At 49.0% G+C, this 16601-nt stretch overlaps 1 protein-coding gene across 2 annotated transcripts in view; it reads left to right on the forward strand.

Annotated features, from left to right (window-relative positions):
- The first annotated feature begins 2475 nt into the window (after positions 1–2475).
- The window catches only part of IGF2BP1 (insulin like growth factor 2 mRNA binding protein 1), a 34895-nt gene continuing 20769 nt past the window's right edge, over positions 2476–16601 (forward strand). For both annotated transcript variants that reach the window (XM_054585353.1, XM_054585354.1), the window contains exons 1-2: positions 2476–2650; positions 3813–3873. In XM_054585353.1, coding sequence (XP_054441328.1) covers positions 2476–2650; positions 3813–3873 — 236 coding nt within the window. The remainder of the gene's footprint in view (positions 2651–3812; positions 3874–16601) is intronic.

The raw sequence follows: 16601 nt of genomic DNA on the forward strand, positions 1-16601 counted from the left end.
GCTTATAGTATTTTAATTTCTGTTGCCCCATGGAGAGAAAAAAAAATCGCAAAAACAAAAACGCGACAAACACGTGGCTGGTTAGAACAAAACGCGAATTTGGATGGTCGGTTTTGAATGTGGGGGAGACAGAGAGACCGAGTTGGAAGCCCTCCCCCGCACCCACGCCAAGCCCCATTTCTTTCCAGCGGGCGAGGAAAACCGGGAGGGGGACAAAGGTGCGGCGTGTCGTCTGTAACTCCCGACTTTTGAACGGTATAAAATCGTCAGGCAGAAGAGCGGTGCGCAGAAGTCGGAGTGAGCTCAGACTCTGCAAACAAAAAATAATAAGAAAAAAACCTCAAGGCATTCATATCGATGCAGCCAACACGTGTTTCGGAGTCGGCCCGGGCCGCAGGCGACTGAGACAATGGGGTCGGGGACCGGGAAAGGGAGAGTGACCCCCTTCCTCACCTGCCCTCGCAGCACGCGTGCCCCAGACAGAATGATTTGCCCCTCCCGCAAAACCCGAGCTTCCGCTCAGTTCAAGGAGCTTCTGGCAATACTGGGGGTCCACTCCCCGCTTTCCCAGCGAAGGGGGCTCCACGGCCCTCGGGCCGCGCTCTCCACCACCCCCTGCGCCGTCTCAGCCCCCGCCGCTGGAAACTCGTCGGCCAGGCTGGTCCCCTGGCTCGGGATCCCGGTGGCGCGTGGACCGCACGTCCCGCTCTCTGCCGCGTATCCGTGACTCCGAAATGCGCGGCGAATTGCCCCCTCCCCCAATGCCGAGACCCGGTGCGATCGCCCACGTGTCGACCCTTGCCCGTTCCCGTCCATCCCTCGGGATCTCGGGGCCGGAGGATCCGGAACGAGTTGGTCAAAGGCGAGGAAAGAGACCAGGGCGGATCCTCTTCCCCCTCCCCAGAAACGGGCGGGGGACGGGCCGCCGCCCCCTCCTCTAAGCTCCCGCCCCTGCTTCCCCAGCGCCGAGCGGAAATTACCCCCTCCCCCCGCGGGTCTGACCTGGGGACGGGGCGGGGCTTCGATCTTGGCCCCTCTCCCGCCTTCCCGCCCAGATCCCAATCCTGCACCCCAAACAAAGTTCCGAGACCCCAGCCCCGCGCGGGGAAAGCGGCTGTCGCCGTCCTGGGTGGAGCGGGCGGAGGGGACTCCACCTGTCTGTCCCCCGTCAGGGCTGGAGAAGGAGGACGATTCGGATCTGCACCCGGTCACTCCCTCTCTGAGACCTCCCCCTTCGGTTCGCCAGGGTCTGCTCACGCTACCACTCCCCGTCCTTCTCTTCACCCCTCCCTCTCTCCTGGGGTCATCTTGGGCCGGAGCCGCGCGTTCTCCCAAGACCCCGAGACCTTGTCGTTCAACAGCCGAACCCTGGGTGTGATCCACTCTTTCTCCCGTGGGAATCCTGAAACCTGATTTCCTGCGGATCCCTCGTTACCAACCGCGATTCCCTCTTCCCAACCTCCTGGTCCCGCTTTCGCAGGGCCCCTCGATCCTGGATTCCCGGAGGCGAGGGAGTCTCCCAGGGCTGGGGCAAGGAAGGCCGAGACCCTCCCCCCAACACACAGTTAAAAATCCAAGGAGAAGGCGCCTTTTTTCTTCTAAATCATCGGCTTGCCGGCTTGCGCGACCCCCTCCTGAAGACCCCAGAGTCCTCGGCTTCTCTTTGTCTATCTCCGCGGTTCCCCGCTTGTCAGTCGGTAGCAGTTAACCGGGATAGAGTGAGCAAACTACCTCCCCGCCACCCAGTACAAGAATAAAAAAAAAAAAATAACCATACATTTTACATAAGAAGAGGTGGGAGACTCTGGGCCGACCACCCTCCCCCCGCTAGTGCCTGGGTAGGGGGATGGGTGGGGGCGGGGCGCCTCCCTAGGGGCCAGATTCTTGCAAAGGAGGAGGGGGCGAGTGGAGCTCCGGCAACGCAGCCCCACCCGCTCGGTTGACTCGGGGGTGAGTTGAGTGCCCCCCCCCATCCACCTAAGCGCGAGGTTGGTAGGCTGGGCCGGGCTGGAGGGTCTAAGGGCCCGGAGGCGTCGGGGGTCTTCCCCTTCGGGGTGGGTGGGGGCTTTCACCACGTGGCTTTGCCTCCCCTCCCACCCCCGCTCCATTTTTTTTTTTTTCCAAGTCGATTTTATTTAGAGGCGGCGCCAGGGCGGCCGCGGAGAAACGTGACACACCAGCCCGCTCGTAGGGGTTTCGGACAGAAGGAAGGAGCTGCGCCGCGTCGTCCGCCTCCCAGCGCGCCGAGGGCACTTCTCCAGGGCCTCCCCGAACTCCCCCGCGACCTCTGCGCGTCCTCTGGCCGCCCTCTGCGTCCCGGGCTCAGGACAACTTAGGGGTGGGGTGCAAAGAAAGTTTGCGGCTGCCGCCGCCGGCCGCCCGCCTGCCCGCCTCTCGGCCTAGGAGGCTCGCCGCTCGCGCCCGCCTGCTCGCTCGGCCTTGCTGGGGACCGCGTCCCGCCCGGAGCCCGCCACCATGAACAAGCTTTACATCGGCAACCTCAACGAGAGTGTGACCCCCGCCGACTTGGAGAAAGTGTTTGCGGAGCACAAGATCTCCTACAGCGGCCAGTTCTTGGTCAAATCCGGCTATGCCTTCGTGGACTGCCCCGACGAGCACTGGGCGATGAAGGCCATCGAAACTTTCTCCGGTAAGAGTGCGCCCATCTCCCCGAGAAACCACAAGAAGATCCCCAAACAACGGAGACCTGCCCCTCTTGTTTTCTTGCCCGCCAACTCCGCTCTTCTCCCGGCCTGCACATTTGGCTTCAGGGCCCACCCTCCACCCACCTCCTTCGACGCCCCTCCACCCCAACCCCCCCTTCTACCCCCACGTGGAAATATTCGGGATTCCTCACCCCTTCCACCCACTGTAGGCTTTGGCAAAGTGGTCCCCATACCCCCCACCGACGGGGCGGGAACCCCCCGTGGTAGTAGTTGGGGGGCGCCACTGAGGCCACCCCGTCTGGGCGTTATTTCTACGTCGGCCCCTCCCTATCTACGCCTGGCGCGCTCCCCCACCCCCAGCACCCCAGCTCCCCTTCCTCCGCCCTAGGCCTTTCCAGGCGGGGATGGGGGTCCCTCTTCGTCTTCCATCTCCCGGGTTTCCGTGTGTACTGCAGCCTTCGGGCAGGACCTGAGAATGGGGATTCTGCCTTCCGCTCAGGGCCTGGGGCTTGAGCCATTTTGATTTGAAAGTGGGGCGTGAGCGGGTGTCGCGGCGGCGGCGGCGGCGGCGGCGGCGGGTCGCCATGCTGTTTCCCGAGACGCGAGGCTGGGCCGGGAGGCGCGCGCCCCGGCCGTCAGGGACCCTCTCTGCGGGCCCCGCTGTGCTCCCCCAGGGCCTCTTCTCCCCACCAGCTCGACAGGTGACCGCTCCGCAGCCAGAAGCCCTCCTCCTTGGCTCGACGCAAAGATAAAGTTTCATTTTGCACCCCCCTGCCCAAAACACACTTAGAGAGGAACGGGCGTCCTTTCTTGGCCCCTTCTCCCCACGTCTGGAAGCCTTGTAGACCGCCTGGCCGCACAGATGCCGTAGCATTCCCAAATCGAGCTCCCAGAGCGCTCCATAACTCAACTAGCCTCGGTGGGATAACAGAACAAAACAAAATTTAAGAAAACAATAATGAATTTACAGACACAACCATTCTCAGAACGACCTTTCGCATCCGGCTGGGGAATCCATTGCCTGGATTCCTAGGAAGGTCTCAAATCCCAGGAACTCCTGAATTACCCTAATGTCTTTCTCCTTCCTTTTCCGTCCCCCACCCTGTTCAAGCTCTCATGTGTGTGTTTTTGTTTTTTAATCTTTAGGGAAAGTAGAACTGCAAGGAAAACGTCTAGAGATTGAACACTCAGTTCCCAAAAAACAAAGGTAGGAAAGAGTTCTTCTCTGGGGAAAGGGGCAGCCTGGGGGCGCTGAGAGGCTGTGTTCAGGGGTCCATAGTGTCTCCAGTGGAAGAAACCCATTACTGGCCTTTCCACCCCCAACTCCGGATGTTGGGGGCAGGGAGGGAAGATTGGCCAAGATCTTGTAATGGGTGGTTTACAGCTTGTAAAAGAAATAAGCTGGGGCTAGGGTGGGCTAAGAGATATTCCTTGGAGAAGTAAAAGGGTAAAAATCCATAGCGAGGGAACCTTGTGGAGTTTGTTCAAGGTGTGTGGGGCCACTTCTGTGGGGAAGCTAAAAACCTCTTGAAGAGTTTAGACTCATGGACATTTTTGCAGCTTCCTAGCAGGCTTCTTTCTCAGGGTTTTTTCCCCCACTCTTCCCTCACTATAATTTTTAAGTGGCTTGGGGGAGGGTCCCCTTTGACTTGCTAGGAGAAATGGAAGGAGTTCCTGCCCCCCAAAGAATTCTCTTTAGGCTTGTGCTATGTATTAATATTTCTGCAACAGGCAAGGACATTCACAGAACCCCAACCCCTACCCCTAGTCCCTCCCAACTAGATTTTGCAGAGTATGCTTTGGCTGTACTGTCCTTTCCTAGTCCCCTACCCCTCACCCCCCACCCCTTCAGCCCATTGTTACAAGGGGACCATCTGGGGTGAGAGCTTTGTGTTCAGGCTGTGAGCTGGGGCTCTTTGGAGGGTCTAGAACTCCCCGGATGAATGGGCGGGGGGTGGTGTGTCTGTCCCAATATCATTTTATCCCCACTTCGGCAAAGTAGGTTACCTCTTTTGGTAATCCCCAAATCTGATGGTGGATTTCAAATCTTTCATTGAACTCTGGGTGGGAAGTGTAAGGGCAGTCTTTTGCTTTCTGAAATCTGACTTCAAACATGCTGCAGCCTTAGTAAATCTTTGATTCTTTCACTAGCCCCCTCCCCTCATCTCAGCTGGAAACTATTTCAGAATAGTCCCTGGCCTTTTCTGGGTGGGAAGGTAAAGGTGCATGGCTGTGCTTTTTTGGAGGCCGTTAAGAGGACCTAGAAAGTTTAACACCAGGAACAATTTATTCAGTGGTTTGTCTTGAGATATTTAAAAAACTTGGAACCATTGTATCTGTAGAAGATCAATATGGCTTGTAACTATGTTTACAGAGTTTGTGATTTAACCTCCAGTACTTGAAATACTCTGTTATTGGAAAGGCAATTACAGTTAGGATTAAGAGATAATCAAATCAGAAGGAAGAAAAAAAAGTCTTAGTTATTATTTTGAAACATTTCCTGCATATGGGAATAATAGAAGAACCGTACACTGACACCTATTGAGTGTGACGTCTATTGAAAAGATTGTGTACATTTGAACTGAAAGCTGAATGTTTGAAACACGTTGATGAAAAATATTCAGAATAACTGGAATTCCAAAATATGGGGAATTTTTTCTTTTGCTCTTCAGTATCGTTTAAATTTTACAGGGAATAAATTGAAAAGCAAGAGAAATAGCAAAATGTGATGAAATGGAACCCAAAACATTTATATTTTAATTTTCATGGTGCTCTGTATTTATGGATCTTTTCCCCTAAGCCATCTGCTTGCTTTCAAGCCATTTTTAGGCTCCTTGTTCCCTCCAAAATGCACTACTGAGGGCTCTTTTGAGTTGGGAAGGGGTGGGGTTTGTGAGAAGAGTGGGTACAAAATCTGCCTTTCCACACCCATATTAAATTCGATCTTTTGTGTGTTCTCTCCTTCCTGAAATAATACATGAGAATAAACATTGAGTCAGTTGTGTTTTGTTTTATTTTTTGGATGGTGGTGAAAAGGCACTTCATTTCCCTAGAACGAATCAATTTTTGAAGTTTTAGGATTTAAAAAAGGAAAGTTTGTTTTCATGAAGTCAGGATGCTCTCATTTTGTGTTCTTTGGGCAAGTATGTTGTGGTATGTGTTTTTAGTCCGTCTGAAAAGTATTTTTTTCAGTTGGTTTGTTACTGGCTCTTTTAATCTCATGGATGTATACAACAGGAACTACTTAATTCACTATGACTAATATTTTAAGGAAAATGAACAACTGTGCTTATACATTTGTGTATATATACTCTAGTGTTTTCGCAGTTTAAAATGGAATTCTTGGTGCACTCAGTTCCACATGAATTATGACTTTAAACGTTTTTAAGACATTCATAAAAATCTAATAAGCTAAATGGTCCTGATTTTTGGGTTTTTTTTGTAGGGGGGGAGTCAAACAAAAGGTGGTATTAGTACAGCAGTTAACCTCTGAGCAATCTGATTTTGGAGTATTAATATATTCTATTTGATAAATATCATTGTTACCTTTTTTAAAAATATTACATATTAATTGTTGAGAGAGAGGAAGGGAGAGAAGGGGAAAGAGAAACAGAAACACTGATTTGTTGTTCCACTTATGCATTTATTGGTTGGTTATCTGACCAGGGGTCAGCCCAAAACCTTGGTGTATCTGGATGATGCTCTAACGAACTGAGCCACCTGGCCGGGGCAATTGGTATCTTTTTAAGAACCCCAGAGACTGAACACTGTACATTTAAACTGAAAAGATTAATACCAATTTTCAAAATGGGTGGCATTAAATTTCTCTGAGATCACCTTCTCATACTCCCTTCTAGTGTTGGTCAACAGTTTTGGCTTTTTGTTGGGAATTTGTATATGTTCACTCTCAAATATTAGGACAAAGGAGTACAGCCAAAAACATTTTAAGAACAGCTGTGGAGAGAGTTTGTATATATATTTCATTTTGAGACATAAGAGTAGTTAAGGTAAAGGGGTACCTTCTTAGTCTTGTTTATTTTGGGAAATGGCTTGCTTTTTAAGGGAATTAAACTTTTGTTTCATTTGCCACTGTGTGTGCCTTTTTCTAGAGGAATGTGACCTAAAGATAGCATACCTACTGTCAACTGGTGTCATCAAAATTCAAAAGGGTGTTGTCATTAAGGAAAAAAAAATGATGCACTGCATTTTTCTTAATGAAATGTGTTCAAGACTTGATTTCCTTAGGCAGGTAGTGGTGGTTCTTTAAATTGTATTAAAGTTTGATGGGCTAACACTTTTCCTTAAATTTCCAGTTATTTAAAAAAAAATAATTGGTCTCAGCCTTGTAAGTGTGAGAACTCTTTGATGAGAAAGTGTTCAAACCTAATTCTGATTTTACAGTTTAATTTTCTAAAGTTAGCAGCTTTAAAGATTTATGCAAAGGGATGTCTTTATAAATGGCAAAATGTTTTTAATTTTAAGTGATTTGTGGAAGCTCTGAAGAAATAATTGGGTCACTAAATGTTTTCACAACAAGCCAAAATTTTTGCCTTCAGAAATAGGTATGCCTTTAGAGAAAGTTGTTCTTAGGGGCTGAAAATGAATTATAAAGGGGGTTAAGAAACAAGAGAACGGCTTCAAAAAAAAAAAACAACAAAGTAAAAAGTACTGGAGTGGAAGGATTTTTAGGCACTTTTGCTTTAGTGGTTGTAGTTGTCAGATGTATCTTTCAACAAGTATATATTCAACAAGTATGTTTAAAGTAGAAACAGTTTAAAGTAGACACTCAGTGAAGAGGTTTCATAAAAATTAGGTTAGTTTTCTGGTCATTAAATAAGTTTAAAAATGGTTGATTCTTAAAGTTTTCTGAACTATTTGGAGGGGAAGTGGAAATCAGTTCACTCTCCCCATTTTAATTTCCACATAGAAAGTGAACTTAGCAAATTCATAAGTTAAATTTTCTTCACTGCCAGAGAAATCCTTGCTCTTTAATGCCCAGTATTTCAAGATGACTTTCCTAAGGACAGTGGTATTTGACTGTCCTTTGAAAGAGTTGGATGTTTCCAGAACCCTTTATTTTCTGACTCAAAGGAGAAAGATGAAATTTTACTCCAGTGGTTTCCCAGATGGAGGACTTTTGAATAAAGAAGGGGAAGAATTGTAACTCCCATCACTAATTTATTTAAAGTATATAGTTAACTCTTCCAAATGTAAAATTTTAAGGACACAGCTTTTAGTGGGAAAAGAGCAAACATTCTCATAATTATGTTTTAGAGGTGAAGTACAGTCCATTAGGCATTGGGAGAATTTTGATTCTAAGGTTCTGAGCCTCTAATCTTTTAAAATTACCTTAATATATGTCATTTTAATCTATTTCTTGTGTTTGGGTACTTTCAAGGCTTATATTTTAATTTATTCTAGACTTGAATGTGTAATAACCAGTTGACAAAGATAGGCTAGAGAGTATACAATTTCCAAACGTTAAAAATTTTTTTTTCCCAAATCTGTTTAGTTGAGTGCAAAGGGGGACCAGCAAGTGTTATTGGTGGAAGTTTAGGGATTTGTGTTGCAGAGATGTATTGGTTGTACCCGTGTGGATTTTTGTGCGTGCGGGGTAGGGGGGGCGGTGAGGGGTGGTGGTAGTGGTGGTGATGTTACCATTAGAATAAATGTATGAACCAAAGGCGTTTGAAAAACCAGACATTTTGCCAGCTTTTAGAATTTAAATTCAGTCTTGTCTCCCCATCCTCTTAAAGATTCTTCAAATGTGGCTAATGTCTTCCAGAAAGTGCAGCCTGGCTTTGGGGATGGAAGTGTTAGGGAGAGAAAAGGGGAGGAAAAAAAAGCAGCAGGGGAGACTGGAGAAATCAGACGAGTTAGTCCTGCGTTGGAAATTCCAGACGGGAAAAAAAGAGAGAGAGAGAGAGATGGGGGTTGGGGTGGATTTCCCGCTTCCCTTTTAAAGAGGAGAGGCGCCCAGCGACCCCCGGGAGAGGGGGTCGCAGACATCAGGTTTAGAAGACCCGCTGTAGATTTCAGCCGAGGGTAGGGCTATTTTTGCTTTCAGACTTGCCTGCCTTCCCTTCCCCTTTTCAAAAAAGCAGAGCAAGTCGCGGCGGCGGCCGCGGCGGCGGCAGCAGCTCTTCCTGGAGAGCCGGCGGCCCGGCCGCCCTAACCCTTCCCCGCTCGCCCCAGCCTCACCGTCTCTGCCCGCTCCGGCTGGGGCCGCCTTCCTCCTCGGAGCGAGCCCCCGCCCGGAACATCCGCAGGCCTGGGTCTCTGAGGAGGGCTTCCGTTCCCAGGGCTCCGGACCCCAGCCTGCGGAGCGCCCGCAAGCAGCCTCCGCCTTAGCCCTTGGAGCCCCCGGCTCCCAGCCTCGCCCACGTGGAGGCTTCCCTGCCCATGTCCGCAGGGCGCAGACCTTTCCAGCGTCTGGCTGTCTTGGGACCTTTCCATTCTAGGGCAAAAAAGCAAGAGGCCATTGAGTAAATATGAAATGAAGAGGCCAAGGAGAGTAAGAGAGTGGGTTAGGGGGAAAAAAATAAGGGGATGAGAGAGGTGGAGAGAAAATGGAGGCACCTTGGCCATGGGGCATAGAACCTTAAAGAGTTAACAGTGTCAAATAATCTGATCTTTAGTAGACTGACGGTCTCCTTGTACCAAAAGCTGACTGAAACAATAGCAAAGGGAGTAAGAGTAACCTGGGGCTCTGGGGGGGGGGCGGTTTACTCATGTTGTGAGAGAGGGACAACAGGTCCCCCAGTTGGCCACTGGCTAGCTTGGGAGATCTTTCTCAGGGTCTCAGCCCGTGATTGGCCCCATGTTAATATAAAATTTGCACACCATTTCCACCTGTGTTGAGCACATTTCCTCTCCCTGCTCACACCTTTTAAAATGCTTGTCAAAACAAAGTAAGAAAAAGTCTCGCCTCAAAAAGCACAGACTAAGAAAGTACGCCTATTTGGTTATTGATAAAAGTTGGATTTGGCTAGAAAATGGTCTTACAGGAGAGCACCTGTGATAACCCGCCCCGTTGCAAGGAGGCAGGGCCAACAGGTTCGGTCCCCAGCATGCTGACTTCATTCTAGTGGACGAACTTGTATTGCCCTCAGAGTTTGTTTAAAGGAGACTCTACTTTTTAGTGGGTGGAGAAGAGGACATCCTAGAAATGAAAAAGCAGAGCCAGCGAACTCTTTTGTAAGACCTGCCTCTTACCGTGGCCGCACAGTAGGCTTGCAGTGAACAGCGAGGACTGAAGGAACAGCCTTAAACAAGCTATCTCCCTAAACGGACTGCTGGAATAAAGTGTGTGTGGATTATCTATAGACCACCAGAAAAAGTGGGTCTAGACCCCAACATTTTAATATAGTTGGAGAGGACCTGATGGTAAAACACTGAATGTGCCTGTACTCCGAACGAGCACCATCAGAAATGCTGTCCTGTTGTGGAAACCAGGCTTCCAGGATTTGATGTTCTGGTTGTGTGGCGAAGAGTAGAGCCTGGCCAGCCTTCAGCAAACTGCTTTTCAATGAAACAGAGCAAATAGTTGGATGGTGAAAAGAATTTTTGACTGGATTGTTCAGAACCCGTCAGGACAAGTGGCTTTGTGGAGGCCAAAGGCAATATATATGAGAGACCAGGATGGGTGGGAATTGTGCTCATAGTTTTAGGGGAGGATTGTGGAGAAAATCTCTCTTGAGAGAGGAGGCAGGGCAAGTGGGGGATCTCTCTTTATTTTCTCTTTTTCTTTCTAGCAGATTTTGGTCCATGGATCTAGTCAATCCTCTCAACGTTTCCTGAGGAAAAGAGAGTTAAGGAAAACTTCAATTTTTATTCAAGTTAGTGTCAGTTTAAAAAAAATAGTCCTTTATCCAGAAGTTTTGACCACTTGCAATGGAAAATGTTAAGTCTGAGCAAAATTGGATTGTGTAGTTTAGCTTAGTTGATTGGCCATATAGATAGAATCTTTGAGAGGAGAAATCAGAGACTTGAGAAATTTAAAGAATTGTTACGTATAAAGGTTGTTTGTGGGGTCTGCTGAGTCCTTTGGCAACGGAAGTGGGGACGACTCATGAGGAATTCTTGAGGACTCATTCCGAATTCTCGGGGCTCACGATGGATGGAAGCTGTATTAGGCCAGAGTCTCGCAACCTACCCACGGTCCCTCACACAGTCCGCCACAGGAGCGCGGAGGAGAGGTCTCCCAGGAACGGGCAGTGTTTAAAACAAGAGCTTTGGAGTCGGGCAATGATTGGGAAACTGGAAAAGTTACTTACACCCTTTTAACCTCAACTTCTGTACTGTAAACTGGCACTATTATACATTTGCTGTTGTTATTCGCTTTAGATACGGACTCCTCTGCCTCCTGTTTTTGGACTGTATTGCAGCGTGGGGCAAATGTCTAAGGGAGTATGTAGGCTGTTTAAATATAGTCACGTGGATTTGGCATGTATTTTGTATGGAACAAGGATGGAGAGGCATAGTGAAGGGGTCTTGTGTGTAGGGTGCTTCGATAACCAACTGTATACATCTCTTACCCATTCTGTCAGAAAAAAAGCTGGGAGAGATGGACTGAGCATGGTAGGAATGCTACTGGTTGTTCCTTAGGGCAGCGGACCTCTCTTGTTGATGTTCGCACCATCGGGCCAGGTTCCTAGCTGAAATTTCGCAGTTTGGGGCTACTGTCAAAGCTATAGTGACATTGCTGAGAGGACAACCACCCTAATTCTGTAGATGAGGTAGCCCTTGTGAGAAATCTGGATGAAGCGGACTGTGTGAGTCCCTTTGTGGGGGGGCGGCATCTGAGGGAGGAGGAAATGAGAGCCGTTTCCCCACTTGCTGGGAGGTAGGCATGTCTGTCTTAATGTTCTGCTCTTGGTAAGCTAACAACATGGGCATTCAGGAGTCAGGGATCCCATGTGCCCAGGAAGTGACTGCATACGTTACTCCCTATGAGGGGGTGGAGGCAAAGCCACAGTGTTCTCACATTCTTCCCCTGGTCCCCCGGACTGGGAACAGTCCCCAAAGATGTGCTCAGAACTCACCTTCATGTCCATTTCCTCTCTTCAGACCTCCCTGCTCAAAGGGTGCACACATACACATGCATGTACCCACAACCCCTTTCGCCATCTCGGCCTAGACAAGGAGTCTTGAACCTTCTCTTCGTGGGGTGGGAAGGGGAAGGGCTCTAATCGGATGTGGTTTTTGGCCATTTAACAGGCTTGTGACTTTAATCAGTTACTATAAAGAGTTTTACAATTAGTTCATGTGGAATGATGCTTGTTTTTCTGGAGTGGCATTTGGGATTGCTTGGGGCTCATCAACTTTCCATTAGGTACTCTGAGGAGGAGAAAATGAGGGGAGACAGGAACTAAAGTGGGGGCTGTTGAGTGGAGTAAACTTGTTGAGCATGTCTATTCAGAGTTAGAAATATTTATTCTACTTCCTCCTCCAGGTCTGTAAGTTGCTTGGGAGGAGAAGTCCAACTGTAATATAGAGCAGTTGCTTTGGCAGGATTTGGAGACAGAACCCTAAATTAGAGGGCAGAGATGATCCTTCACAGACAGGGCTCTTGGTGGCTGCAGCTAGTTAGCATGTTCCAAGTGAGGATGAGACATCGTAGGATGCTGGCTGTGGAGGCAGCAGGGTTCAGAATGTTGCTCAGAATATGTCCTCCACTCCTGTTGAAGGGTGTCTACTCCAGCAACTTTTTATTCCATGCTTAAGAAGGGGAAATCTAGCTGACTGAAGTTATTTTATCTAGAAGGCTTTCCTCCCTAAATTTATTACCACTTGGTTCAAAGCTGCTGCTGTTGCTGCTGACTTTTTATAGAACAGGGTAGTAGAATGATACCTGCCCAGAACCAGCTGGGGGTAGGCAGGGGATGGAATAAAATGATCTTCACAGACCTCATGAATATCAGAGGGTAGTCTCATTCACTTTCCTACTCTTGTTCCTCACTGACCATCTTGAGTGAGTCGTTTCCTTTCAGCTTTTAACTAGAGGAGGAATGATGCTTATCTAAGCCCGGACTCCTTTGCTCTCTTCTAAACATCCCATGGTCAGCAACTTTAGCCTAGGGGTGTGTGTGGGGGGCGTCTTTGTTAGTCATTCATTAGCCATTTTGGGGGGAGGGGGAAGTATGATTTTTATAATGTTTCCAGCTGAGTTGATGTCGGAAAATATTTAGCAAGATGGTATGAACTTCTGTGATAGCTTGCATGTTGTTGCCTCAGTCCTGTATTTCACACGTGCTTGCATACATTTATCCACTTAGTTTTACACTCAGAGTCTGCTGTTGCATGACATGCTCTCTTCCAGGTACTGAAATACAAGGAACAAGGGAAAGACCTTGGTCTTAGGGTGGAGATGAAAGGAGATACAATTTCTGAAATAATTTTTTTTCCAGGGGCTTTTAAATTTTCCACTTTATCCCTGGTATTTAAAAAAATAATGTGGTAAAAAAAAATATAAAATTTACTGTCGTAATCATTTTAAGTGAACAGTTCAGTGATACAAACATCATTCACGTTCTTGTGCAACCATTACCTCCATTTCCAGGATTCCTCATCTTGCGAGACAGTAACTCTGTACCCTAATTAAACAGTACCTCCCCAGCGACCCCTCCCCCAGCTGCATTTAAACCATTCCAGTTTTGCTTTTTCCTACACAATCATCATCTCTATCCTATATAAAATAGCAGTCTTTGCCTGAACCCTCTTCTGTATTAAATACTAATTACTTTCTGGGTTTTTATTTAGCATTAGTGGGTCTTCTTTTAGGGTGGAGAAGGGGGACTTGGGTTGAGAGCAAGCTGCACAAAAGAGGTAAAGATAAAATTCCTGTCCTCTAGCATTTTCACTGTAGATCCAGGAAAGGCTGTGAGACCGCAGAGGCCAAGAGACTATAGTACAATGAGAGGCACGCAACCTCAGGAACTAAAATAGAGGAGGGAGGCTAAACTGTTTTTGGGAGGATAGGCAGGGAAAATAGAGGCTTGGATTGAGGAGACAGCATTGTGAACTGATAGGGAAGTACTTCTGGGGAGACTGCTAGTTGATCCAGAAGAAGAGGGGTGGCATGCCAATGGGGAGAGGCACTGAGGTACCTAGGGCAGATGTTCCTGTTTATTGACAGCATCTTTGCCCCTGAGCGCTGAGCCAGGTGTTGTGAGTCAAAAGCTGAGTTTCTTCTGCAGTGATAGGGAACATTCATTGAGTGTCTACTCAGAGCCTAGCCACTGCTACCTCAGTGAGTCCTCATGAGATATTACCTTCATTCTACAGAAGGAGAAACTCACTGAAGCCCTGAGTGGTTAAACTAACTTAGCCAACCAAAGTGATACCCTTGAAAGAGTGGTTGTGTTAGGATTTACACCCAGAGCTTTCTACCTCCAAGACGGAGCTCACCTACAAGGCGGGAACAGGTGATCCTGCAATACTCCGAGAAGTTGAGACTAGCCTTGTGCTTTTCTCGTGGGGAGATCATAAAGTTAGTGAATAAAAACAAAAACACACTCAAAATTAACTTATCCCTGCCCTGAATCTTGTTACTCCCCAAGTGGTTCATACCTGCTTTGCATTGGATTTTCCTCCCACTGTTGGGATTTTCAGACAATCTTGAGTGATTGAGAAAACTAGACAATTCTTCCTTTGTCTGGGTAGCTAAGATGGGCACTGGGAACATTTTAGTCTTGGAGGGAAATAACCCCTGGAGAAGGACTTGAGTGGGTTACAATTTAGGTGTATCAATCTCAGCCCTTCCTTTCCCCAGATGTGCAGATTATGGGATCTGCGGTCAGTATCTTTGCCTGGGTCTTGTTTCCACATCTCAATTGTCCAGACACCCATAACATGAGCTGGCTAAGTATTTTGAATGGTACGAGTCTCCATCCTTTGGCACTTCCAGTGGGCACCAGGGCTGGAGCCTTTGGCTGTGCCCCCCCCTTTCCTTTTGTTTGGGTTCCACCCTAGGGAAAATAGGAGGCGGGCGGGGGGGGCAGGGACTGAGACGCTTCCCCTCCTATCCCCTCTCCTCCTAGCAGAAAGGGACAAAGAGTTGGCCCTTTGTTGCATTCCTACAGAGTCATAATTCATAGTTCATACATGTTTTTGAGGAGCAAGAACCCGTATACCTTTTTGTCTTGACAAGCAGGAGCAGGCTTCATTGGGGTAGTGACACTTGCTGGCTAGTGTCATCTTGGGCTGTCACTTGACCCCTCTGAGCCTGTTTTTTTAACTGCAGAATAGAAATAAAAACATTCTCAATCTTCTGTGGTTGTTCAGAGCAGCGATTTTTAACCTTCTTTTAAATGCATTTTAAAATTTTTATTCATTGATTTTAGAGAGAGAGGAAGGAGGAGGGGGGAGAAAGAAACATTGATTTGTTGTTCCACTTGCTTAGGCACACACATCAGTTGATTTGTGTACGTGCCTTGAGGGAGGATGGGACCCCTGACCCTGGCATATTGGGACGCCACTCTAACCAACTGAGCTACCCTGCCAGGACCATCAAGCTTTTCCATTTCATGCCACAGATAAACTAATGACTAAAATTGTGCGGCACACCAAAAACTACGTTTTTTTGCCCATCTGACCAAAAATTAGGTGTAACTTTGAGTCATTCACACCGGGCGGCTGTTGTGTTCGCTGTTGTCATTTTTTAATTTGACAATCTAAGGGAAAAGAGGTCAGTGCACCCCGACTAAATAGTCAAGTATTGCGTGTTTTAAAAATTCTTCCGGTTGAAAATCTCTGGTTTAGAGGCTCAAATCAACCTCTTGTCACTGTTCTAAGTTCATAGGAGAGTGTGGTGTAAAGTAGTACTTTGTAAACTCTTTTAAGTATTGTGCAAATGTGAGTTACAAGATGATCACTAACTGATGACACCCCAAAAGGGCAGACAAAGAAAGGGATTCTCACCATCAGACAAATGCCTTACTCTTCAGTGGGGTGACTTCGCTTTAGAGCTTCCCAGAACGCCCAGGGAAGGAGGGTCTTTTCTCTCCAGATCCGGATGGGCCCTTGGTTCCGTGCCCCCAGCCCAGCCTAGCCCAGCCCTCTCTACCCTGCTCCCAGGCCGACGGTCCTGCTTTCTCAGTGGGAGGCCTTCGGGCCGGTTCTGCCTCCTCCCGCAGCCCAACCGAGGTCTCTAAGGAATGCCGCCTCCCGGGCCATTTTCTCCCCTCCGAGCTTCTGCGGCCCCACTTACAGCCCCCTACCCCCAACCGGTTCCCACTTAAATGCTTGCAGGCCTGTTTGCAGCGGGAAGCCCCCTCCCCCACAGGACCACCTCAGTCACAGCCCTGACCACGGGGAGGTCGGGTCTGGATTTACTAAAGGACCCCGGAGGGGGGAGCCTGCCCCTTGCTGGTTGCCTGGCTCGCTGATGGGGTCGGGTTTCGGCTGGTGGCTCTGGAGAGAGAGACAAAGGGCAAAGTCCTGGTCCCCACCCCCACCCCTGTACGTGTCCCCTCCCCCTCGGGGCCCTGTGCGGGTAGCCGAGGGCCCCCTGGGCCAGGCGGGACCGGCTCAGAGTGAGTCCGGGTACCGAGGGGATTCTGGTGGCAGAACATTCTAGACTGACCGGTGGGGTCCCGCAGCAGAGGGGGGCCCCGGGGGCATCCTCTGCCCTCCTCTGCCCTCCTCCCGGAGCTGCGCCGACCGGGCCCACCCAGCGGCTGGGGTGGGAGGGTGAGCGCTCAGCTTTCCCGGGGTTAGGTGAGCGGGGCTGGGGGAAGGGGCCGCCCACGTGGGGCACCGGCCGGCCGACGCCAGCCCGGCCGCTCAGCTGCTCAGACCTTCTCAATTGCCCGTTCATGAGGGCTCCCCTCCTCCCCCCAGCTGCCGCAGCCCTCCCCCGCCTTCAGCTGCTGCCGCCCTTCCCAGGCACCTCTCTTTCTCCTCGGTTGCCCAGCCTGCTCCCACTTTACACAG

Source organism: Pteronotus mesoamericanus, unplaced genomic scaffold, assembly GCF_021234165.1.
Source record: "Pteronotus mesoamericanus isolate MK-2021 breed Mesoamerican mustached bat unplaced genomic scaffold, CSHL_Meso_final contig_84, whole genome shotgun sequence".
NCBI lineage: Eukaryota > Metazoa > Chordata > Mammalia > Chiroptera > Mormoopidae > Pteronotus > Pteronotus mesoamericanus.